Source organism: Xyrauchen texanus, chromosome 3, assembly GCF_025860055.1.
Source record: "Xyrauchen texanus isolate HMW12.3.18 chromosome 3, RBS_HiC_50CHRs, whole genome shotgun sequence".
Lineage (NCBI taxonomy): Eukaryota > Metazoa > Chordata > Actinopteri > Cypriniformes > Catostomidae > Xyrauchen > Xyrauchen texanus.
The window spans coordinates 40719222-40746567 of NC_068278.1; the positions used below are offsets into that span (position 1 = coordinate 40719222).

Below are 27346 nucleotides of genomic sequence, written 5' to 3' on the forward strand. Positions count from 1 at the left end.
ATTCCCTATATAGAATGAAAAAATATGAGTCTGGGAACTGTAGTTTATGTGGATCAGCAGAAACTGTAGAGCATGTACTAATATATTGTACTGCTTATAAAAATGAAAGAGTACTTCTGTTGGAAGAAATAAGAGAAATGGGGAATAGGAAATCTTACCCTTAAAACACTGCTGCTTAATGACTTGAATCATCATAAAATGTATAATACTTTAAATGGATACTTAAGAAAGGTAGAACTGTTTAATAGGATTTAGAAGGTAACAGGGTTTTTTTTTTCTTCTCTCCATCAATGCTCCACACTCCAGCCCAGTAGTGGCGAGAATGCACCTATCTTTTGTTTGCTAACTGCCATAAAACGGCAAAAGAAGAAAAAGAACTGTTGTAAAGGCATAATATAGCCAAGTATGAATGGGGAGCCAGCAAGAGTTCACTGTTACATGTATATCAAGCTTTAATACGTTCTAGTATAGACTATGGATGTGCAGTGTATGGGTCTGTATCTAAATCAGAATGGAAGAAATTGGATAATTTACAATCTAGAGCACTTAGAATCTGTTGTGGAGCAATAAGAACAAAATGGGGGAGATGCCTTTAGACTTAAGAAGGGGAAAACTATCTATGATGTATTGGGTTAACTTGCAAGGAAGTGACAACAATCATCGCACATGCACAGTTTTAAAAGATTGCTGGGAATATAAAAATAATGGAGGAAATAGCTTTGGATCGAAGTATGAACAGTGGGTCAAGGATTGTTGTCTTGAAAATGAAGTAATCTGCCCTAATATGCCATTACAGGGTGTGCCTGTATGGAACTTTCCTGAACCTATTGTTGAAATGAGATTATTAAAGACCTGGGAAAAAGCAGAAAAAGGGTATAATAGTAGTAATGAAATCAATGTGTTTATGCGAGAAAATGTTTACTCTTTTATGCAGATGTTTACAGATGGACCTAAAGATCCATTTAATCAAAAAGTTGGTATTGGAGTATAGTGGTTTTTCCTATAAGCCAGGGCCAGGTGGTAAGATGTTCTTTACACATAGTTTGGAATAAACAATGTCAACACATCGATATCCATTTCAAATGCTTTGTTGTCCATTTAATTAAATATATATATATATATTATAGATTGAAAGCAGAGGGTATAACAGTATACTTTTGTTGGATACCGGCACACATTGGGATATCAGGGAATTAAATAGCGATAAATTAGCAACAAAAAAAAGCATTAAAGAAAAACTTGGTGGGTATTAAAGTACCCCTCGGGAGAAGTGATGTAAAATCAGTGATTAAAAAGAAACTAGTAAACTTTTGGCAACAAAGGTGGGAAAATAGCAGCACAGGGAGATGGTATTATAATATTGCAAAATTAGTAGGAAAAGAACAATTTTATGGAAGGTAGGCTATAGAAAGGAAGAAGTAATGATCTCTAGATTAAGACTGGGACACACAGGAAACAGTAGAGCATGTATTCTTTTTTTTTTTTTTAAATGTAACAAATATGATGTTCAACGCAGTAGTCTTTTTAATAATATAAAGAATAGACCAGTGAATGTCACGGACCTCTTGGGAAAGGGTTTGAGAGATTCTCAGACATATAGGCCTTTTTTTTTTTTTTTTTAACCTTTTTAAAGAATACAGGACTAGAGCACAGGATATACTATGGGGAATGTGGTACTTTTGCCCATCCTGGAGGTTGAGGAGCCCAGTGTTGAAGCTGGAGGAGCTGAACACGTAGCGCCAGTTCTGATCCTCTGGGGTGGGTGGGACATTACATCCTCGCATATGTGTATAATTAAAAATAATAAATAAATAATAAAACAAAACTACAGACGCATCCCCCATACGCTACTCAGTAGGTGGCGGTAATACTCCTAAGGAGTGAGAGGCCATTAACAAGAAGAAGAAGAAGAAGAATTGTTTTGCTATACAGTATATGAACCAGCAAATGAGCAGCAGGCAGGATGATTTGGTGGAATTTTTTTTATGAATTAAAGGTAACTGACATTTGATGAAGTGTTGTGGCCTTATTTTAATATGTATTTTGATTGTACCGAAAAGAACACAAAACCAACTAACACAATGACAGTTACTTAAACAAACAATCACAAAACACAAAAATTCGTTTCAAATGCTGATTACGTCATCAGGTTAGCCTGTGACAAACGTCTCCCGAACAGACATTCAAAAATCATTATTGTTCATATGAATCTACCAAGGAGGTCTATACCTGGAAAAATCAAACCAAAAATATTTGCGATTTAAATGTTGCTTGCGTTAAATTTCGCAGGGTACGAGTTGGATGTGGGATATTCCTACTTGATATCTCCGACCATAAATGCATTCCATTCCAGTAGCCTATTTTACACTTAGGAAACTCCTGATTTTGCCATAACAATGCAAAAAGCTTTTGCCAATTTCTTGAAGTGAAAATCAGTCCACCTTTCCTGTTTAATAAATTAAACAATCACACGGTCATGCAGAACATCTCGTGTTTTTAAAATCCATAACATATATTTCTCAATGACAATAGCGATGAGAGCTGTCTGCAAGATACGTCTGAAAAAAACGTATATGAAAAAAAATTAATGGGAAAATACTTTCGACTACTTTTTTGGCGGAAGGGATTACAGACACAGATTAAGTTTGATTATACTAATCACATTTTTGACGATTTTCAACCAAATCACTGCAGAGATGTTTTCCTAATAACACCTTGTGTTCTGGCATATGACACTACAAATGTTTAACCTATTTAAATATTCTGGTGTCACCGGTTTCTGTTGTTCAAACACTTGAAATGTAACCAAATGTTAGAAAAAGACCTTTACTTTGAAATGTGAACTGCAGCTGCTGGTTTACAAGCAAACACGCCCTATGTAGAAGGGTTGGGCTCTTTAATTTACTCAGGGACTGACCTTTTAAACTTTGCCACTTGTATAGACTAAATGACGTAAGTAACTGTCTGTTTTGCTGGTGGAGTAATAGTTGGATAGGTTCCATCCGTTCTAAAACGATATGCTAATATGCTAAAACGATGGCGAATGTACCTTGCTGTTGCTTGTTGTGGAGTAATTACAGTTGTTTGTATCCTGACTTTGAACAGCACAGTGCTTTCGCCGTCTCTTATCAGGCCGACTCCGACACTTAAAGAGCTATATGATGTGATCTCACCATCAACTTACAGATACATTCTAAACCAGCCAGAAGTCTGTGAGAGGAACAGCCCTCCTTTCTTGATTCTTATGATCCCATTGACTCTCGAAAACACCGAGGCGAGGACAGCTATAAGATGGACATGGGGTCAAGAGAACTTGATTCCACATGTGAATATTTTGCGATTATTTGTTATTGGTCAGCCCACAAAAAGCAACCCAGTGCTTCAGCAACATCTTGAGAGAGAGAGCAAGGAATATGGGGACATCATTCAAATGGATTTTGTCGACACCTACCAAAATCTCACAATCAAGACAATGATGATCATGCACTGGATAGCTACTTACTGCACTTAGGTAAAGTTGGTTTGATATTCGCACATTCGCACATTCGCGTTAAAGAACTTTTTCAATTAAATAGTCAATAAAGCAATTTTTTTTTCAGATTCGAAGCAGCTACATGATATTGACAACAAAGGTTGTGAACTACAACATTTTTTACAATCGATCAAAATGGGCAAGTATATTTTTAAGCATGTACTTTAGAGATGAATATTCAATGTGTGTCGTAACCAAGATAGGGACCGTCTAAAAAGTTAATATTGTTTTTCATCGTGTGCAAACAGACAACTACATTTTAGCCTACTGGCAAATATCTCTCACATTATGTGTTCTGATGCTATAGAATGTCCTTTAGCAACAAAACCTGCATTATAATGATGGTGTTGAAAAAGGTGTTTATGAAATAATAATGAATGAATCTGTACATGAACTGTAATTTGGTAACAATCCAGACTGTAGAAAGGAAAATCATGTTTAATCTCCTGAACATAGTTAATTGCTTCATTGTACAACCGTTTATATTTATTTATTTATTTATTTGAGAAGAAAAAAATGAAAAAGAAATGTGTAAGTGTGGTGGTTTTAATAATGACATATGATTTATTTAAAAAGGTTTTGAAAAGCATTGAGACCACTGCTACAAAGCAAGTTGGATCATCTTGTCTGGACCCTACAGAACATACTACAGCCCATGTCTTGCTGTTTTATTCACCTCTGTTTTTCTGTTTTTATCTGTGATAAAGACTGTGTAACAGTGTTCTCCAGGTGTTGAATAAAAAAAATGGCTAAACTCTATTTTATGTTTTCCTGTTGTATGACATCTGTGTTTAACATGAAACTTTAACAATAACACAATTCATGTACATTGATTGATGTTGTCGTGGAATATCACAATGAATCTCTCTAAGTTGTAAGAAAACTCTCGGAGTCTTGAGTTCCAGATGCCAAAGTTGTATTTTATTGAACACCAACAAACATGAGACCGGCCAGCTGTCCGTTCTGACTCATTATCCTAAGTTCTCAGTTTATATACCTTTTTGTTATCTTGTTACCCACTGTCTCTGACGCATGAGGTCACTGCCTTGTCTCTTTCCCACCAATATGTTCTACGTCCTTTGTTAATTAAATATTGGTGGGAGATCCCTCGTCTATCTATTAAAAAGAAAAAGAAACATGCATCTTTGGTAGCCTCTCATAACTTGACCTCATGTTACAGTTCATGGACAGAGTACATCAACTCCTAGAAACATCTGCGTAAACAGCCATGTCTCCATCAAATACTTTTTATCTTTTTCCTGCATTTTCAGCACATTCCCTCAACGGGCAGCCTTGTTTGTTCAAATACATTATTATTTGAAAGAAAACACCAGTTGCCAAATTATAATACATTTAGCTTATTAAAACAAGACACCATTCATATAATAACTGATTAAAAGTATCTTTGAAAAGATACATGCCAGCACACCAAGGACTCTCATCAGTGTACTATTGATTAACAGAAACACTTTTTGTTTTTGAAGAGAATACACCTGTTTTTCAAGGTTATATACCATTCTTTGTGTTCTCTGCAGTATCAACACTTTTAGTAACCTCATATGCTCTCTCCTGGCTCACACAAAGGCCTGGAAACTCATATAAGTATTTTTATATATAAAAACATACTAGAATATTGCAAATATACTATAATGTTTACAGTCCTGCAGAAATATTACTGTCCGTGGTACTGAATCCATCAGATTATTGACAAGTACTCAGAAAACATGACAGCAAACATGATGTTTATTTTGGGTGTGGAGGGTGTGGATTTTGGAATAAACTGCTGCTTCAATGTAAATGTAATAAGTGAGTTATCAAGGTATTCATCAATATTTTTCTTTCTAAATATCACATGAGTTGAATGACTTCTCTAGGCTTGTGAGATTTTACTTTGTTATAGAAGTTACCAGTGTAATTACTGAAATGTTCTTTTCATGTATTCTTTAATGTCTGTATCTGATATCTGAATGCAGTAACAGTGCTTGCTAATTTAGCCCGGCTTCCAGAAATGAATCTGGAATCAGCAATGTTGAGATATTTTGTTGTTATTAAGTCATTGAAGGAAAATTATATTGTCTGTTTTATAAAGGGAATTATGGGGCGGAGATAATTTGCCAGGACAAGTGGGGTGAGGCATACACACATTGTCTGGTACCCTAAAAGTGTCAGTCAGAAAGTTGTTTATTTTATGTTCATTTAATACAATACACAATACAGAACTGCACAACATGTCCCTTCTGCAAGATGTTTAGCTAATAGAACATTAATTTGTCACTTTATTCTGAGACATTCAAGCATTTGTGGTCTGTCTATGGACACTTACAGACTTCTAAATCAGTCAGCTACATTTGAGGCATACAAATTAATAAAAGAAAAGCAGCAAGAATACATTTCAAATGATAATAATGGTAAACACATCTAAATGATACTAATGAGAAACACATCAACCTAATACTAATGTTTCTTACAATATGATTGATTAGATTTGGTTAAATGATATTAAATATACAAATGATTAAATGATAAAGCATAAGCAAAATTGATAAAACATAAGCAAGAAAATACACTCACCTAAAGGATTATTAGGAACACCTGTTCAATTTCTCATTAATGCAATTATCTAATCAACCAATCACATGGCAGTTGCTTCAATGCATTTAGGGGTGTGGTCCTGGTCAAGACAATCTCCTGAACTCCAAACTGAATGTCAGAATGGGAAAGAAAGGTGATTTAAGCAATTTTGAGCGTGGCATGATTGTTGGTGCCACACGGGCCGGTCTGAGTATTTCACAATCTGCTCAGTTACTGGGATTTTCACGCACAACCATTTCTAGGGTTTACAAAGAATGGTGTGAAAAGGGAAAAACATCCAGTATGCGGCAGTCCTGTGGGCTGAAAATGCCTTGTTGATGCTAGAGGTCAGAGGAGAATGGGCCGACTGATTCAAGCTGATAGAAGAGCAACTTTGCCTGAAATAACCACTCGTTACAACCGAGGTATGCAGCAAAGCATTTGTGAAGCCACAACACGCACAACCTTGAGGCGGATGGGCTACAACAGCAGAAGACCCCACCGGGTACCACTCATCTCCACTACAAATAGGAAAAAGAGGCTACAATTTGCAAGAGCTCACCAAAATTGGACAGTTGAAGACTGGAAAAATGTTGCCTGGTCTGATGAGTCTCGATTTCTGTTGAGACATTCAGATGGTAGAGTCAGAATTTGGCTGTAAACAGAATGAGAACATGGATCCATCATGCCTTGTTACCACTGTGCAGGCTGGTGGTGGTGGTGTAATGGTGTGGGGGATGTTTTCTTGGCATTTAGGCCCCTTAGTGCCAATTGGGCATCGCTTAAATGCCACGGCCTACCTGAGCATTGTTTCTGACCATGTCCATCCCTTTATGGCCACCATGTACCCATCCTCTGATGGCTACTTCCAGCAGGATAATGCACCATGTCAGAAAGCTCGAATCATTTCAAATTGGTTTCTTGAACATGACAATGAGTTCACTGTACTAAAATGGCCCCCACAGTCACCAGATCTCAACCCAATAGAGCATCTTTGGGATGTGGTGGAACGGAGCTTCGTGCCCTGGATGTGCATCCCACAAATCTCCATCAACTGCAAGATGCTATCCTATCAATATGGGCCAACATTTCTAAAGAAGTTTCAGCACCTTGTTGAATCAATGCCACGTAGAATTAAGGCAGTTCTGAAGGCTAAAGGGGTCAAACACAGTATTAGTATGTGTTCCTAATAATCCTTTAGGTGAGTGTATATATACGTATGTATTTTTTCTGCTTCATCAAATACATACATATTTTTTACAATTTAAACACACTTTTAGCATGAGCTCCTCTAACTGAATAGCTTACAAACACAAACCACAAATCCATGGTTCCTCTTTTGGTGGCAGATTAATTTCGAGGCACTGGACATGAAACCACCTCTGGCATAATTCACATTGAACCTGGAAGAAAAATAGGACATTGTTAGATTTATTCAGAAACTGTTGTAATTATGAAATGTATTTGAGAAAACTCATTTTCTCTTCAATTTCTTTTCACTTTCAACAAATAGGCAATAATGACATAAAGAATACCCAGGTGCAGAGCTCCTCTGTTTGGTCCTTAGTGTCTTTTTGTCCACATGCAGAGCAATACTCATCTCTCGACACTGCAATTATGATAATGTAGATAATTATACTCCATCACTCTGTCTCTGGAAATAAACTGTTCTTTTAAATAGTTTGCCAATACCTGATGCCTGCAAAATAGTTTTGGCAACATTTTTCCTGATGTGACACATCTCCTCTTTGCTGGGTATTATGTTGATGCTCTCAGGAATTTTTGGAAAGTGTTCCACCACCTGCTTGGCCATCTAGAAGGAGAGCGGAGAACATTACTAGTCTCATATGGGAAAATGTGAGAACAGTGTTTATGTAAAGTAGTTTTCCCTCCATTTACCTGCATCACAAAGACACCACAGCTGAAAGCATCCTCCTGGAACGAATGGTGTATTGTCCCAGGCTTCCACATAGTGTCCACCCAGTCTTTTCTTCCATGCTGGTTTCCTCTCTTCCTGAAATATTCCCTGTTGTAGGAAAAATACAGTGTGTGGGGTTGTGGTGGTCTTCAGCAACATCCATATGGTAATATTCCAATATTAGTGTTGTAGATCGAAAAAGGTTACAGATTTTTTATACAACATAACATACACAAATTTTTTGCATGCTTGTGTGGCAAGTTTCATTTCATCACTACCGCGTTGAGGGTCAAGTATGAAAATGGTGTTATTTGTAGCATGTAGATACTAAATATAAAAAAAAGAATAATAATTAGTCATTCAATTAAATGTCTGTGAAAAGGTCAAACATTTATGTATGGGTGTATCAATGTTTATCTGTAATAGTCATACAACACAATAATTGTATTTTTTACTTGTAATATATTTTTACTTACCACAAACCTCCAGTGCATGTGTCTGATATTTACAACAGAGATGACCCCATCATATTGCTCAAAGTTGACCTATATATCAGAAATGTAAATAAACGTATTTGTGTACTGTAAAATACATGGACATATAAAAATGCAGAATCATAAGTAGTTGCACTCACTTTTTTCAAACCTTGTCGTATGACCTGGTCTTCTGTGCCATTTAAAATGACACTTGTGGTGTAATGGCTTAGCTGGTAGATATTTGCACCCTTTGCATTAAGTACAGCTCTTAAATAGCACTCGATCGTCTGGGGAAAAAAAAGATAAATTATTGCAATTATTCAATTTATTTCAATTAGTACGTACATTGAGAAAAAACATGTAGTATCTGGCATTTACTTTTTCTTAGGTACAACATTTTTTATAGTTTATAAATGTATATATAGTAAAATTTTGTATTTACTAGATATTTTTGTTATGATATGTGTACCTCTCCAAATAACCAGTCATGCGGCTTCAGTGTCAGGAACTCCTTGTGATGTAACAGGAACTCCAGATTCTGATCTTCAGACTTCACAATGGCTACAACCAGTTCATTGTGCGGTTTTGTCCATAACATGTCAATCTGTGAATGTTACACACTTCATATAGTCAATAATAAGTTAGCTGAATATATGCAATAAATAGTTTCATTTCTTGTACTAACTTAATTACCTCTTCCTCTACAGGGAGTGCCTCTGCATAAAGCTGGATTGGCTCAGGACTTGACTCTTTGTGACTTTTTGGCTTATCTTTGTGGATCCTTCTTTTCTTTTTTTGTGGAACAGGCATTCTCTGAGGAACAGAAAAGAATTTGGATTTGGTGTTTGGGAAACGTTCTTTCTTCTTCTTCATCCAAGTTTCTTTACACTGATCAAGGTTCAGAGGTGGCTCAGGCTGGAGCAACAGCTTTTGAGGAAGGTTATGCAGAATGATGTGCTCTGTATATCTTGTTTGCAGAGACTGATGCATTTTTCTTATGAAGATTCCTGGTTTGACATTTTGTTGTTTATGCATTATGGAATGTTTGACAATTCCAAACCACCTTTCTATGTGACAATTGGTATCTCTTGTTTTTGGTAGTGTCAATGTTGTCACCAAATCCTGTTCACAAGATTCATACCTACTGGTAGTCAGGTCTCCCAACAGCAAGCCACTCCAAAGAGGAAAAATGGCAAGGTAGGTATCAAAGAGGACAGTGAGGATGCCCGGACAAAAGTATGGGTTGTCCTCTTTGGCCAAACATGTCTCATCACCTTCCTCTTCTTCCTTCACCTCTTTCATGATCTGCTGGAAGAAAGCAGTGAATGGTGATCTGCCAATGATGGTCATTGCATGTCTTCTCTCTTCACTTTCACACATTTCCCAGTCTTCAGATTGGGAAGTTTCTTCCAGTGTATTCTCTTTGGATCTTGAAATGACACTCTCCAAAACACACAGACTTTCTTTGACAAGGTTTGTGTTTTGTGGGGTTGTGAGCAGGCCACAAAATGCACGGAACACAATTCTTGATTCAGTCATGTTGTTGGCATTTTGGAGTCTTGCTGAAAGCATAGGTGGCAAAGTCTCTCAGTCCTTTGTCATCTGTTTGCCTAGAGATTGCCTGTCTGACAGCTTTCAAAATGTGTGCAGAGCAAATGTGCAAGACAGTATATGACTTCATTTCATCCCATGATGTTTTCCCAATGCAGAACTTGTATGCTCTGTCGAGGTAAGAGCTGATGTGCTCTTTGTTGAAAGCAAGCATTACACTTTGTATTAAAGCCCAGCTGTAATCAGTCTCGACCTGGTGAACATTTATTTGTGTGTATTGTGACAAATGCAATGTAAATTGCATGAGCCAAAATGTGATTGGTGGTATTGAGTGATTGTTGGAGAGCATGTCACAGATGGGAAGAGGTGGAGCATCTCTAGCGTTCCCTGGAAGAACGAGTGCATAGTACAGCACACGCTTCGGCTGTTCCGGTATTTTTGACACAACTCCTCCAGTGGCATCAAGATAGAGGGACACGGAGACTTACTTCGCAAATGATGCACAAGAATGCTGATGCCAAGCTCGGTGTACGAATGAGCAATGAACGGATTCATACTGAAAAGCTGTACGTAGCCTGGTACCTTGAAGTATTTTGTGTCACATTCCTTGAACAATGTCTGCATTAAGTATATTTCCATCATGACATTGGAGTGAATGGACTCCTTTTCCTCATTTCTGAGCCTATAACTTTCAACACTTTTTTATTGAGAGATTCCGTCATGTTCCCAGCCAGGAGCTGCTCGTTTGGTGTTGATTGGAGTGCGCTGTAAAAATACTGACTGGGTCCATGCGTTAGGGCCTTTGCTATTTTCCCTCTTTTTAGTTTGGTTGCTGGCCTAGCCTTTTTCTCTGAAAGTTTGTGGTGTATATCTCCAGTTTGTTGGACTAACATTTTCACATCACATTTTCCCAGTGCAGCAGGATTATTTTGCATTGTGAAAGTGTATTTGGCTGGGCAAGTTGAAAATGTGCACACTGCCTTTATATGTAAATATGGAAGGTTTTTTTTCTGCTCCAGGGAGTCTTGACATGTTGATATTTAAATGAGAGAGTACAACATGGATTTTGTTCTTTAAAGCTGTCATACACATCGTCTGTCCAAGGTGGTCTTAATTTTGAGGACCATATTCGTGGCTTGATCCCATTCCACATTTTTCTTTTCATAGAGATAACAAATTGTTTTGGTACCTCTGGACATTGTCTCTGAACATTTACTCCAGGCTCTCCTTCCTGTACCTTTGTGGGCTCAGGTGTACTCTCTAGACCCTCCGAGTCAGTATCTGGCTCTTGGTAAATAGGTTGTGAGTCGAAGTCTGTCTCTCTTTTCAAAATCTCTGTGTCAAACTGGGTTTCCACATCTGCCACTTCTGTATCTGTGGTAGATCACTTGAATCAATTAATACATTTTTCCAATACAATAAATGTTTTGTTATGTGCAAATTTTACCAATCATTTCATTTATAAATGGAAAATGACTGAAAAAATATTTTATTTATTATGAATAAAGAAAATATTAGGAATGAATATGCACCGAAATAAAAATGTTGGTCCTTAAAAACAAACAACCAAAAAACAAATACAGTATATATATAGTTATTAATTACTTATTTTCAATTATTTTTTTGAATTGTTATTATTATTATTATTATTATTATACTTTTAAATTAAAAGCAATAATATAAAATAACCACACTTTTATTTAAAGTAACACAAAAATTAAACAGAAAATATCCCTATATTAAAATAAGTAATTCTATATTTAATTACAGTTTTTTGTTCGCTTTGGTACTATTTTCACAAGGTGTACATTTTCAAAACTCTTAGTACAAAAATCCAAACTGATCACACTTGTAACACAGCTAGTCATTCTTTGAAAACATGATCCCATGCTTTCATTACAGTTATACATTTTTCAGTCCACATAATCATTGTTTCAAAAGCAAGATTATTGTAATATGTAATGAGAACATTTGGTTTAATCACAGAAACACAACAGTATGATCTTCTTTCAACTTAGTACTTTTAACAATCAGTTCATCCAAAAGCAAAGAATGCAAGATACATGTTTCAAATCGGCTTTAGAAGTGCTGAAATTAATATGCTACAGTACTATAAAAGACAGATTACACAGTTTTCACATTAGGCAATACACTTACATTACCCAACATTTACATAATCTATAATTTACAAAATATCCATCATATGTGTAATCAAGTGAAGGATCAATGAAGACATCCTCTACAATCATTTGGGCAAATTACTGTAGTTTTTATTTTTCAGATATAATTGTAACATAGGTATACTTTCTATAATGAAATGTAACTAAATGAGAACAAAACATAACATTTAATGCACACATTACATTAATTTGGATCAAGCCTGTCTTTAGCATTTGGCCATAGATTCTCGTCCTAGTGTCAATGTTATCATTGTTCATGCACCTTGGGAAAAACCTTTTGGTGTGACGAATCCATGCTTGACATTGGTCTACACTGATGTCATCACATGCATCATCCATGGCCTGAAGGAGGGTGGCACGCTCAAGGGGTTGGCGATCATAGACCTTCCACCTCCATGCTGAAAAAAGGGTTGAGGAAAGGAGAGTATGGAGGCAGGTAGAGGGTCATGAATCGGGGATGGACCTGAAACCATGCTTGAACTACATCTGCGTGGTGGAACCTCACATTGTCCCAGACAATTACATAGGTGACCCCTTCACCTTGACAGCCCGGCTCAATTTCATTGAGAAACTCAATAAGATGTGCAGCATTATAGGAACCAAGTAATGGCCTAGGTCCTACGACACCATCTTCAGAGATAGCTGCGCACATGGAGATGTTTCCTCCACATTGTCTAGGCACTTGGACAGTGGCCCGTTGGCCACTGATGTTCCGGTCCACGGCGACGAGTTTTGGCCAGGTTAAAGCCCGCTTCATCAACAAAAATTTACTTGTGATGGTTCACATCAGCGTCAAGCACCATAACCCTCTAAAAAATATATTTTGGTTAGTTCTTTTTACAGTGTTGTTCCAATATACATATGATGTAAGTGATGCATCAAATAGTAACAGTAATACATTGTATAGTGCTGTACCTTAACATACTCAGCCCTTAGTTGTTTCACCCGGTCATTGTTTCTCTCCAAAGGCACCAGGTAACTTTGTTTCATTGATACCTGGTGCCTCTTTAAAAGGTGGCCTACTGTTGGTAGGCTGATGGATGCCACATTGGCAAAGGTTTCATTGTTTTCCTCAATTGCCTGCTTTATTTCTGACAGCCGTATATCATTTCTGGCCCTCACCATTTCCACCACTGCCCTCTCTTGCTGGTCGGTCAGCACACGGCCACCACTATGGGGTTTTCTGTCAATTCTAAGCATAAAAGAGTATACTGTCAATAAATCATACTGTACCAATACTGTAACATGTCTGATTAATTTACATGCATTACAATTTACTGTAAATTTAATATAGTATACATCCTCCACACTTACCGGTTTTCTTGGTGAAAAGTTCGGATGATAGAATTGACAGTTGATCTTTTTAGATTTGGATCAACTAATCTGGCAGCCTCTGCCAAAGTAAGGCCTCGGTTCACCACATGATCAACGATGATGGCCCGGACTTCATTAGACACAACAGTTCTGCCTCCCTCTCTCTGATGACCAACCCTTTGACGGGCCCCATGCCCACCTCTCTGACCTCTCTGACCTCTCTAACGGATCCCTTGTCCACGAGCTCTTCCTATTCCTTGCTGTCTATCCTGCTCCATGTTGAAAGAAAATGCCAGTGTTTACACCCAGGGGCGTCGGACTGGGGGGTAAAGGGTACCGAGTACCCAGGGCCCGAGGCAGGGGGCCCCTTAGAAGTCAGTTTTCTATACATACATATTTGGTACAGGGGCCCAGCAAGATGGTTTGTACCCAGGGCCCAAAATTTGGTGCTACGCCCTGTTTACACCCCCACTTTTATGTATATAGTGGCCAATTGTGGTTACCACTATGTGAAATCAATTAGCAATAACGAGTATTCCTCATGTGTGGTTACACGTAATTTACGTAAATGTTCATACAAACACACATTTTATTTCTGTAGTTCTCAAAATCCATATACTGTATATTTCTGAAATGAAAATCTATAGGTTTACCAAATGATTAATTGATTAACCATTAAGATCAGTTGGATTAAATAATAGACAAATGTATTAAACTGAACAAAAAGAGATGCAAATCAAAAGTTTGATAGTAAGAGCTATTTGAAAGGCAGTTACTGTGAATGAAACAATAATGTAGATGAAACACTTATTTTGTGTTGTGAAAAGGATACTTTGTGATTTTGTGAATTGTACTAACACAATTGAAAACATGATGAAATTGATTTTAAAAATGCACTTTTGATGATCTGTTGTGATATTAGCACTAAGAGTTTGGAAAATGTACATCTTGTGAAAATAGTACCAAAGCGAATAAAAACTTGTAATACTTTTGTTATCTTAAACAAATAATATACATTTTTTAAATAAATAAGCACACTGTAAAAGCTTCTTATTTATTTTAGTATTGTGATTTAATTATTTTACCTTGATCTGCGGGTTGGATTTCTTCAGTCCCATTGGTATGATTTTCTGCAGCCAGATGTACTTGTTCTCTCAGGCCTCTGCGGTTGTGATTCCAGACGACCCATAACCAATGGCGATTTTTCTGTGTGTCTTCATTAAGTAAATCTATGGCAAGTTGGGACCATATCTGTGAGGAATATTCTGTGTTTCTATTCAAAATATCAGCTTTCTGCAGCGTCTTTATCATAAAATCAATCCCTCCAGCCTGTGACCATAGATCTGATTTTACAGGTTTTGTGCCTTTTTAGGCCTCCCCATTCTACAGTGTGAGAGATAGTGTCAAAGTCTGACTATGCCGTCCACATCCCTATATATCAATACTGTCTCACTAAACATCTGTCCTTCGCTCTGTCTCACAGAGTCTTTGTTTCTGACTTCATCTGACCAGCAGATGATTACAAACGTTCTTATGGGAAAGTTTGGGGATGGACAACATTTTTACCCTATCGCCACTTGTGATAAGATAAAACAAAGTTCACATCGAGGCCTGTGGTAACTTTCCATTGTTATTCATACTTTCTTTGGGGGTAATGAAAGTCGTTATTTCTGGGAAAGACAGGCACACACAGCCAGTGTATTGTGAGCTGAACACGCAGTGACACGGGCTGGACTTGAACGACCCAGATCAATTAAGGCCACTGGGAGCAATATGGAGCTACACCGACGACCATGGCATCCAATGACACTTCTTGGACACTGCGATCTGAAAGCTACGACTTGCGTACTGGTTGTTCTGTCATTGTTGATTGTTTTACTGCTCACTCCAAAAAAGGCATTGATCCTGAGCCTGTGAGGATGATGATGAATGGTACTGCTTCAGTTAACCATACTTTGCGACCGAGACGAGTACGAGAAACAGCAGAAGATTTTTAGCAAGCTTATCTGAGTCCTGGATGGACCATCCCAGCCCTCCTCATCCATATGCTACGAACCTGTGGTGGAGACTAACCAACCATACAGCAAAGAAAAGTGGGTTTCCCAACTGCTACGTGTGCACACAGTTCGCGCACAGTACCGCTGGAGCCATGAACATCAACCTTCATGGCTACAGTGGCTGTGTCAGCAACTTTATATAACGACAATACTATCCTCTTTTTAAACAACAAGGAATGGACAACAATGAAGGTGACAAAAGAGTGTTTGGCAAGGCAGCAACTGTTCGGAACATACCAACTAATCTCACATGTTACAGCAGAGTTTCAGGAACTTATGCTTTAGGGGAAACACCAAAGAGTAAATGCAACGTAATCTACAAAGAGAACGACACTAATCCTATCACACAACGACGTTGTTATAGATGCTTATTTGAACCTAATTTTGCCGCTGGGAGTTCGACACAAGCTATAATGGCTTTCAAATACTTGACATCACACACAGCCATACGTGATGCATGTAAGGCTGCTTGTGCAACTGTGCATGTATCAGATGAAGTGGGCACAGGAGTACTAGAAAATGCATACTGGCAGTGTGGGTATGCAATCTATGTGTCTCTGCCTATAAACTGGACAGGAACATGTGCTCTAGTTCAACTGCACGGAGGAGCAATGGTCATACAGCACCAACCACATGAAGTTATGAAACCAAAGAAAAGGGGACTGCTTAACATTGTGCAAGACAGCCCAGTGCCAAGAAATCATCACATCTGGAACATAGCTGAGAAATTGCTGGCTGTTTTTGTGCCTGGAATAGGTGTTGCATCAGTAATGGAAGAGGTACAGGTAACCAGGTATGAACTGATTTCTTTCATTGACACGACAAATATTATGATGGAAGGCATCAAGGAGGAGCTGAGAGGACTAAGACTCACGGTTCTGCAGAATCGTTTAGTTTTAGACCAACTTACGGCATCACAAGGTGGAGTTTGTGTGATAGTGGGAGAAACGTGCTGCACATACATTCCAGATAATGATGCAAAAGGCCATGTCATTGAAGAAGGGATACATAATTTGACCTTCATGTCAAAGACTCTGACAGATCGGGAAACTAATTCATTCTCTTTTGGATGGGGATGGTTTAAAGGTATTTTTAGTAATGTGACAAATGCGATGATGATGATGGTAATTTGTATAGTTTGCTCGTTCTTGTTGATCTTGTGTTTGTGGCCATGTGTAATGAAATTGATTAGAAATGCTGTGTCATCTACGTTTCAACATCATCATGATTTGCATGTATGTGACACATATGATTCCAGTCAAAGTGGCAGTGAAGATGACATTTAAACTTAATTACCTAGGGTGACAAGGTAATGATTAGAAGGATAAGAGCAGATGTTATCTGTGGTACGAGATAACTGTTGTAAGAGTTAAGAAGAAGGGTTTATGTTAGCTTGCTTAAATGTAAGAGATGTCTCACAAAAAAATGCTTTTGCTTTGTTGTCTGAAAAATTATGGTGTGTTTTGAATCCATGTAAATTAGCATGTCTGATGATGTACTGTTGTAATGTAAATACTATGTGTGATCAAAATTATTTAGTTCATGCATGCATGTAGTTTACTGAGTTAATCTTAGTTTCATATTATTAATTATATTTTGTGCTGAAGGGTTGGGGTCAGAATCCCTTGTCTCTTCACTATATCTATATATCGTTTTGAGTTTTTACATTATTCCTATAACAAGTGTGAATCAAGTTATATAATCATTACTATATTCAACAATATAATCATTACTATATTCAAAGAGTGATTCATATATTGTTTTAATCATATTTTGTTGTCATCATTTCTACCATTATATTTTTAAGTGCATTATGGTGTCTGATTTTTCTTGACCAAGTAAAGGTTACAGGGGTCAACCTCTATGTGATTTACATGATCTAGTTCACAAAATCTTACTTCTTTCATGTGTATGTCTCTAAAGAATAAAGTATAAATGTATAATTTTTAGATTTTATGTTGTCTTAGCCAATCAGAAGTAAACGATTATGTAATGCATGTCCTTGTAAAAGGTATACTTGTGTGAGATTTGTTTGTAAGGTAGAGTTGGCTTGCGACCTCCTCGTGACTTTGACGCTGGCTCTACCAATTTAACTGCAAACTATTCTTCAGTAAAATTTTACTTATTTGATTGAATTTCACGACTCCTGGTCTTCTTTCATCATATCTGGTCCTGGATCTGACAGCTGTTAACCCCATAACAGTGCTAACCTTAAAAAACACTTCAATGTCAGCCCCTTTTTGTGCATAGACATAAAAATGCACTAAATTAAAATGACGACTCATTGGGCCATGTTTTCTCATTAAAATCAGATGATTTCCTATAGAATGTAAGGGAATAACTCTAGAATAACCTCCCTGATAATGTTTGGGGGCCCAGAAACACTATCCTAATTTAAATCTAGATTAAAGACACATCTCTTTAGCTAAGCATTCAATTAACACATATCATAATTTTGTACTATGTGATGAAATAGTAAAAAGTGCAAATGACCATCTTTTGCCTGAAATAATATGACCAGCAGCAATGCTAATCTTTCTCCTGTTGTCTCGTTGTTTGTATCTCAGGATGCTCAGCATATTTTACTAGAGATTACAGCAGCTCCAGTTCGGATCCAGCCTCACTTGGTAAGACTTCTAATGACATCAACACTCTTGAAGACAATGTGTTTGAACAATTTTCAGATGTTAAATGATATTTTAAAGTGTTTAAACTAATTTCAGTTTTTATGTCAGGTGGTACAACAAAAATATGATGTTGTACCACCTGACATGGAAAGTGTACCACCAACCTACCCATACTTGAAATTAGCATTTTTTATCAGTATTTGAGAGAGCTCTACAAACTTTTTCACTCTGCCAAAGAGATCAGTTAGGCTCCTCTGGATGATGCATTATCATGTTTACTGTTATTACCTTGTAAATTCATAATAATATTTGAGAATATACAAATTGTTGGACAAAAGTTTCTCAATTACCTCAATAGCTTTAAAACTACTGATATTTATTAAAAAAACAATAACATGAAAGGCTTCAAACCTAAAATGATGGCACTGTTTTACATTTTTAATTATTAAGACACCATGTTAAATTGTTTTCTTAGTCTGTTCATTTGTTCAGACAGTTGCACCACCACCTGACATTTTGGGGTTTAATGCTGCCTTCAGCAATAATCATAAATAGGCCTAGTTTCCTAGTTTAAAAAACAAATTATCGTAATCACGACTTCAGAAGAAGAAAAACAAAATAATATGTATTATTAAATGTAAAAAGTAATGATTTCAAACTAAGGTTTTCTAGATTATAGTGATACATGTCATGAAGTTATAAACATTTTTTAAAGTTAAATAATGCACTTGCCACAACATAACTTTGTGACAATGTTTAGAAAAATATATGAGCGATTTTTAAACAAAACTGTCTGCTTATAGATTCTATCTTTCATTGCTAATTGCTTTGTGTATTTAAATGTTAAATTGGAAAACACTGAACTGTTCTTTGTGCTTTTGGGAAAAACCTTGTTCATTTAAATGTATAACCTGTTTGCATACTGTTTTTGCTGTTTGTGCTTTGTTCTATAGTAAATGCACAAATTTTTGAGTCTGTATCGTTCATATGTCGTTGAAAAAGTCCCTAAAACAGTTTTGGGCCAATGAGGACAACTTAAATTAGACCACTTAATGTCCTCCCATATTATTATAAATGTTGCAGTTATGTAACAGTCACGTATTTGTGTTAGCTGGGTGAGACCCTCTGAAAGCATCAAAAGCAAAATATAAATATTTCTAAATAAAATGTTATTGTCACTAAATTGTCCAGTTGGACAATTGTCCTCACCATGTCCAGTATTCAGAATTTAAAACATTTTTTCACAAATGTTCTATTTTTGGTCAAGCTGAGCCAACCAGTCCTGTGCACGTATGCCAGTTAACCATGTGTGCCAAACAGAAGAAACTGAGAAGTCATACTAAAAATGTCTAGCAAGCAAGCTGATAGCTAAACCAGAGTGTATCACTCACACACTTTGGGTTCACATCGAAGTCAAACCAAGGCATAATACTCTATTCTAACTTAAGGTAAGATGTTTTTTTTTTATTTTCAATCTTTGCAGTGACTGAATTGTGATTATAGAAATGCATTTTGAACATAAGATGAGTGTGTGCGCGTGTCCTTTCCGGTGTTGTGCCGAATTTCGACCCCTTGCCAAATTATTACCCCCTCGTTGAAGTCAGTACCTGATTGCCTAATCCTAACCCTAACCACTCCCCATAACTAATCCTAAACGTACCAATAGAGGGTAATAATTTGGCGGGGTTGAAATTTGGCACAACACATGTTTTTCGCACGCTGGAAACGGCGCTGTCCATGGTTCTGAATTCCATACATTATCCTGTATTCCAGAATCCACTTCTTCAGGACTTCATAACAAAAACTTAACTTGAATCATTACAATAAGGGTGTTGCTTATTTATAACGTTGAAAATATGATAAATGTAAAGTATCTGAATTTCTTTAATCAATGAAAGAAATGTGTTGTACAAGGAACAGCAGTTATAATACATACTTTTACCTAATACATTGATCAAAGTTAATTGAGTAGAGTGATCACTAGGAACATGCTATAACCTCTGGAACATGAAAAAAGGTGAAAATAGAATAATTTCTTCAGAATAATATGATTGTAATATACTTACAGTAAGGTAGGTATTGGCAGTATTCAACATGTAGTAAGTCAGTCTGATCACTAGGAAAGCACTACAACCATTTGAATATAAATATAAAAAAACACTATAGGGGAATTACAGTTTATTACATAAACATATGTAATAAACACATGTAATAATGTTTATTACATAAATATATGTGATAATTGTACAGTAAGGGAGTTATTGTCAAAATTTCACCTGTAGTAAGTCAGTCTGGTCACTAGCAAAGCACTACAACCATTGGAACAGGAAAAAATACTTTAGGGGAATTACAGTAATGTTTTCTTGAACTTATTAGTTTATTGTACGTACAGTAAGGGAGTTATTGTCAAAATGTCACCTGTAGTAAGTCAGTATGGTCACTAGGAAAGCACTACAGCCATTGGAACAGGAAAAAATACTTTAGGGGAATTACAGTAATGTTTTCTTGAACTTATTAGTTTATTGTACGTACAGTAAGGGAGTTATTGTCAAAATGTCACCTGTAGTAAGTCAGTCTGATCACTAGGAAAGCACTACAGCCATTGGAACAGGAAAAAATACTTTAGGGGAATTACAGTAATGTTTTCTTGAACTTATTAGTTTATTGTACGTACAGTAAGGGAGTTATTGTCAAAATTTCACCTGTAGTAAGTCAGTCTGATCACTAGGAAAGCACTACAGCCATTGGAACAGGAAAACAATACTTTAGGGGAATTACAGTAATGTTTTCTGACACTTATTAGTTTATTGTACGTACAGTAAGGGAGTTATTGTCAAAATTTCACCTGTAGTAAGTCAGTGATCACTACTATAGGGGATTACAGTATACTATATGTTTATTACATAATTATGTATATGTACAGTAAGGATTATGTCAATTTCACCTGTAGTAAGTCAGTCTGTCACTAGAAAGCACTACACCTTGGAACAGGAAAATACTTTAGGGGAATTACAGTAATGTTTTCTTGAACTTATTAGTTTATTGTACGTACAGTAAGGGAGTTATTGTCAAAATTTCACCTGTAGTAAGTCAGTATGGTCACTAGGAAAGCACTACAGCCATTGGAACAGGAAAAAATACTTTAGGGGAATTACAGTAATGTTTTCTTGAACTTATTAGTTTATTGTACGTACAGTAAGGGAGTTATTGTCAAAATTTCACCTGTAGTAAGTCAGTCTGATCACTAGGAAAGCACTACAGCCATTGGAACAGGAAAAAATACTTTAGGGAATTACAGTAATGTTTTCTTGAACTTATTAGTTTATTGTACGTACAGTAAGGAGTTATTGTCAAAATTTCACCTGTAGTAAGTCAGTCTGATCACTAGGAAAGCACTACAGCCATTGGAACAGGAAAAAATACTTTAGGGGAATTACAGTAATGTTTTCTTGAACTTATTAGTTTATTGTATGTACAGTAAGGGAGTTATTGTCAAAATGTCACCTGTAGTAAGTCAGTTGTCACTGGAAACACTACAGCCATTGGAACAGGAAAAATACTTTAGGGATTACAGTAATGTTTTCTTGAACTTATTAGTTTATTGTATGTACAGTAAGGAGTTAGTGTCAAAATTCACCTGTAGTAAGTCAGTCTGATCACTAGGAAAGCACTACAGCCATTGGAACAGGAAAAATACTTTAGGGAATTACAGTAATGTTTTCTTGAACTTATTAGTTTATTGTACGTACAGTAAGGGAGTTATTGTCAAAATTTCACCTGTAGTAAGTCAGTCTGATCACTAGGAAAGCACTACAGCCATTGGAACAGGAAAAAATACTTTAGGGGAATTACAGTAATTTTTATTGAACTTATTAGTTTATTGTACGTACAGTAAGGAGTTATTGTAAAATTTCACCTGTAGTAAGTCAGTATGGTCACTAGGAAAGCACTACAGCCTTTGGAACAGGAAAAATACTTTAGGGGAATTACAGTAATGTTTTCTTGAACTTATTAGTTTATTGTATGTACAGTAAGGGAGTTATTGTCAAAATGTCACCTGTAGTAAGTCAGTATGGTCACTAGGAAAGCACTACAGCCATTGGAACAGGAAAAAATACTTTAGGGGAATTACAGTAATGTTTTCTTGAACTTATTAGTTTATTGTACGTACAGTAAGGGAGTTATTGTCAAAATGTCACCTGTAGTAAGTCAGTATGGTCACTAGGAAAGCACTACAGCCTTTGGAACAGGAAAAATACTTTAGGGAATTACAGTAATGTTTTCTTGAACTTATTAGTTTATTGTATGTACAGTAAGGGAGTTATTGTCAAAATGTCACCTGTAGTAAGTCAGTATGGTCACTAGGAAAGCACTACAGCCTTTGGAACAGGAAAAAATACTTTAGGGGAATTACAGTAATGTTTTCTTGAACTTATTAGTTTATTGTATGTACAGTAAGGGAGTTATTGTCAAAATGTCACCTGTAGTAAGTCAGTATGGTCACTAGGAAAGCACTACAGCCATTGGAACAGGAAAAAATACTTTAGGGGAATTACAGTAATGTTTTCTTGAACTTATTAGTTTATTGTACGTACAGTAAGGGAGTTATTGTCAAAATTTCACCTGTAGTAAGTCAGTATGATCACTAGGAAAGCACTACAGCCATTGGAACAGGAAAAAATACTTTAGGGAATTACAGTAATGTTTTACTTAGAACATCTATTAGGGTCACTGTATAATAGGTACTTAGATTGTCAAAATTTCACCTGTAGTAAGTCAGTCTGATCACTAGAAAGCACTACAGCCATTGAACAGGAAAAATACTTTAGGGAATTACAGTAATGTTTTCTTGAACTTATTAGTTTATTGTACGTACAGTAAGGGAGTTATTGTCAAAATTTCACCTGTAGTAAGTCAGTCTGATCACTAGGAAAGCACTACAGCCTTTGGAACAGGAAAAATACTTTAGGGGAATTACAGTAATGTTTTCTTGAACTTATTAGTTTATTGTATGTACAGTAAGGGAGTTATTGTCAAATTCACCTGTAGTAAGTCAGTATGATCACTAGGAAAGTACTGCAATCACCTGTAGTAAGTCAGTATGATCACTAGGAAGCACTACAGCCTTTGGAACAGGAAAAAATACTTTAGGGAATTACAGTAATGTTTTCTTGAACTTATTAGTTTATTGTATGTACAGTAAGGGAGTTATTGTCAAAATTTCACCTGTAGTAAGTCAGTCTGGTCACTAGGAAAGCACTACAGCCATTGGAACAGGAAAAATACTTTAGGGGAATTACAGTAATGTTTTCTTGAACTTATTAGTTTATTGTACGTACAGTAAGGGAGTTATTGTCAAAATTTCACCTGTAGTAAGTCAGTCTGGTCACTAGGAAGCACTACAGCCATTGGAACAGGAAAAATACTTTAGGGGAATTACAGTAATGTTTTCTTGAACTTATTAGTTTATTGTATGTACAGTAAGGGAGTTATTGTCAAAATTTCACCTGTAGTAAGTCAGTATGGTCACTAGGAAAGCACTACAGCCTTTGGAACAGGAAAAAATACTTTAGGGGAATTACAGTAATGTTTTCTTGAACTTATTAGTTTATTGTATGTACAGTAAGGGAGTTATTGTCAAAATTTCACCTGTAGTAAGTCAGTCTGGTCACTAGGAAAGCACTACAGCCATTGGAACAGGAAAAAATACTTTAGGGGAATTACAGTAATGTTTTCTTGAACTTATTAGTTTATTGTACGTACAGTAAGGGAGTTATTGTCAAATGTCACCTGTAGTAAGTCAGTATGGTCACTAGGAAAGCACTACAGCCATTGGAACAGGAAAAATACTTTAGGGAATTACAGTAATGTTTTCTTGAACTTATTAGTTTATTGTACGTACAGTAAGGGAGTTATTGTCAAAATTTCACCTGTAGTAAGTCAGTCTGATCACTAGGAAAGCACTACAGCCATTGGAACAGGAAAAAATACTTTAGGGGAATTACAGTAATGTTTTCTTGAACTTATTAGTTTATTGTACGTACAGTAAGGGAGTTATTGTCAAAATTTCACCTGTAGTAAGTCAGTCTGATCACTAGGAAAGCACTACAGCCTTTGGAACAGGAAAAAATACTTTAGGGGAATTACAGTAATGTTTTCTTGAACTTATTAGTTTATTGTACGTACAGTAAGGGAGTTATTGTCAAAATGTCACCTGTAGTAAGTCAGTATGGTCACTAGGAAACCACTACAGCCATTGGAACAGGAATAGGGAAAGTAATACTTTAGGTGAATAGTAATTTCACCTGTAGTAAGTCAGTCTGGTCACTAGAAAGCACTACAGCCATTGGAACAGGAAAAAATACTTTAGGGGAATTACAGTAATGTTTTCTTGAACTTATTAGTTTATTGTACGTACAGTAAGGAGTTATTGTGAAAATTTCACCTGTAGTAAGTCAGTATGGTCACTAGGAAAGCACTACAGCCTTTGGAACAGGAAAAAATACTTTAGGGGAATTACAGTAATGTTGTTCATTGAACTTATTAGTTTATTGTACGTACAGTAAGTGAGTTATTGTCAAAATTTCACCTGTAGTAAGTCAGTCTGATCACTAGGAAAGCACTACAGCCATTGGAACAGGAAAAATTATTTGAAAATTGTACTGTTTGGGGGGTACAGTTGTAAGACCCAGGACCAGATAATAATATGATGAAAGAAGACCAGGAGTCGTGAAATTCAATCAAATAAGTAAAATTTTACTGAAGAAAATGTTGCAGTTAAATTGGTAAAGCCAGCGTCAAAGTCACGAGGAGGTCGCAAGCCAACTCTACCTTACGAACAAATCTCACACAAGTATACCTTTTACAACGACATGCATTACATACATAATCGTTTACTTCTGATTGGCTAAGACAACATAAAGTCTAAACAATAATACATTTTTGATAGATAAGTGGGTATATCGCCGTTAATCAGAATATTTGTCGTCCATTTCCGAGATTTAAGTCCGTGGTGGTGACCTTCTTCCAGGGTCCGAGAATGTTTTAGGCTATATCACAAAGTTCAGAACCTGCAAAGAATATCAAACGCACACACACAGAACACTGACAAACAACAGTTCTCTTCGAGGCTGAAGAAGGCCTGAGCTAATTATCAGAAGATCAGTCCACCTTAACAGGCTGATAAAACATTTCACTCCAGGAAAGCAGGAAAGATAATATGCCCCTTTACTCCACTCCCTAAAGAAATACACATGAGATGTTCACTTAATGAAAATAAGGTGAAATTATGTATAAATTGACCCTCAAACTTATACAAGTCAACTAAGACAGATATATAGATGCAGATATGTGGATATTGTTGTGAAATATGCAATTATTCTATTCTAATCATGGCTTTTGGTATATGAAGTATTTCTGGGTCATAGTAAACCACAATTGTAACTAATAAAAAGTGGTTTTATAATGAAAGGTACCATAAGTAGTTGTTAAACAATTTATTAAGAATGTGTTTACTGTAAAACACTTGTATTAATAATCATTGTAACCATATATTGAGAAAATAGTTTATTAAGAAAAACACCTCAACTTGTTTTATAAAGATTTTTATTATGAAGCTGGTTTATTAAGGAAAATACTGTAAATTGTTTTATAAATATTCTTATTATGAAAATGGTTTATAAAGAAAAACATACCACACTGAATGTTGTAAGCATTTATTAAGCAGATGATGGTGGCAGAGTAGAGAGGAGTTGAAAATATATTAGAAAGAGCTTTGCAAAAGAAAGGAGAAAAATGCCATCATTACCGTCTATGTGTTGCAGACGAGATACAGAAGATACAGCGATGATGGAAAGGTCCAGAAAAAGAGGACAAAGAGTTTTATATGCAAAAGTCCTAAGGGGTCTTCCAGAAATAATGACAGTTCAAGATTTTGTGTTTGACCAATTGGCTGTAAAAGACTGAATGTATGCAGAGGGAGTTTCCAGGAGGGATTTCTGAACATGTCAAAAGTTGATGGACTTTAAAAAGGACTGTAAGGAATGTCCAGCCAGAGGCAGATTCACCAAGGACGTCTCCGGTGTTAGATACCTTGCCATTGCACCTCATTAAGTTAAAAGCTTGTAAATTATTTGGTTTTGATTTACTTACAATATATATATATATATATATATATATATGCAATACATGAGTACAGAGTCTCTCTCGCCACTCTCTGAATCCCAAGACAATTATCATCAAAAGGCCCCTTGCATGTGAACACAACACAAGGGCACACACTGGAATGCACCTAAAAGAAAATGAATACAGAAATGATTAGGATACATACTTGATTGTTGAATTTTTAATAAGAATAAAGTAATCATTCAAAAGGATATATATAAAAAGGATATATATAATTAAATTGAAGAGACAGGGGATTCTGACCCCAACCCTTCAGTATGTACAGTAAGGGAGTTATTGTCAAAATGCCACCTGTAGTATGTCAGTCTGGTCAGTAGGAACATACTACAACCTTTGGAACATGAAAAAATCCCTTTGGTGAATTACTGTAACTTTTACATAAAACATTTTTGCGTACTGTATGTACAATAGCCTACACAAAAGTACACTAAAGCAGTCTAGGTGAATACGCAGCAAATATCAAACCTGAAACTATTTTTACCCTGGTTGGGTTTTTTTTTTAAACTTGACTATGTTCATGGTGCTGTCCACGTAGGCTATGTGGTCCTGAAGGTCCTACATGATCAAGTCTGCAAGTTGCTTTTTATATTCGCTTCGCATATTTGCGGAGTTCCGCGTTCAATATCTCATGAGCTGAATATTGTTACTACACAAAGAACATTGTTTTAATATTTTAATCTCCTCAAAACGAGCTTTCCTTCGGGTTTGCACTTTGCAGATGGTCCCTTCTTAGCAGCCTGCGCATAGAGATCAATGTATTTTGTCCAGTGCGAAGGAAAGATCGTTTTGAGGAAATGTATGTTGTAGCTTCTGGTGTTTTATCTGTAGTTATATGTGATAGGTGTTGTGTGTAGCAACAACGTTTAGTTCACGAGTTATTGAACGCGGAAGTCCGCGAATGTGCGAATATGCGAATATAAAACCAACTTTACCTAA

The 27346-nt window shown here is 36.3% G+C and overlaps 1 protein-coding gene across 1 annotated transcript in view; it reads left to right on the forward strand.

Annotated features, from left to right (window-relative positions):
* The first annotated feature begins 2006 nt into the window (after positions 1-2006).
* The window catches only part of b3galt8 (beta-1,3-galactosyltransferase 8), a 26808-nt gene continuing 1468 nt past the window's right edge, over positions 2007-27346 (forward strand). Inside the window, exon 1 of the mRNA XM_052107663.1 lies at positions 2007-3504. Coding sequence (XP_051963623.1) covers positions 3026-3504 — 479 coding nt within the window. The 5' untranslated portion in view covers positions 2007-3025. The remainder of the gene's footprint in view (positions 3505-27346) is intronic.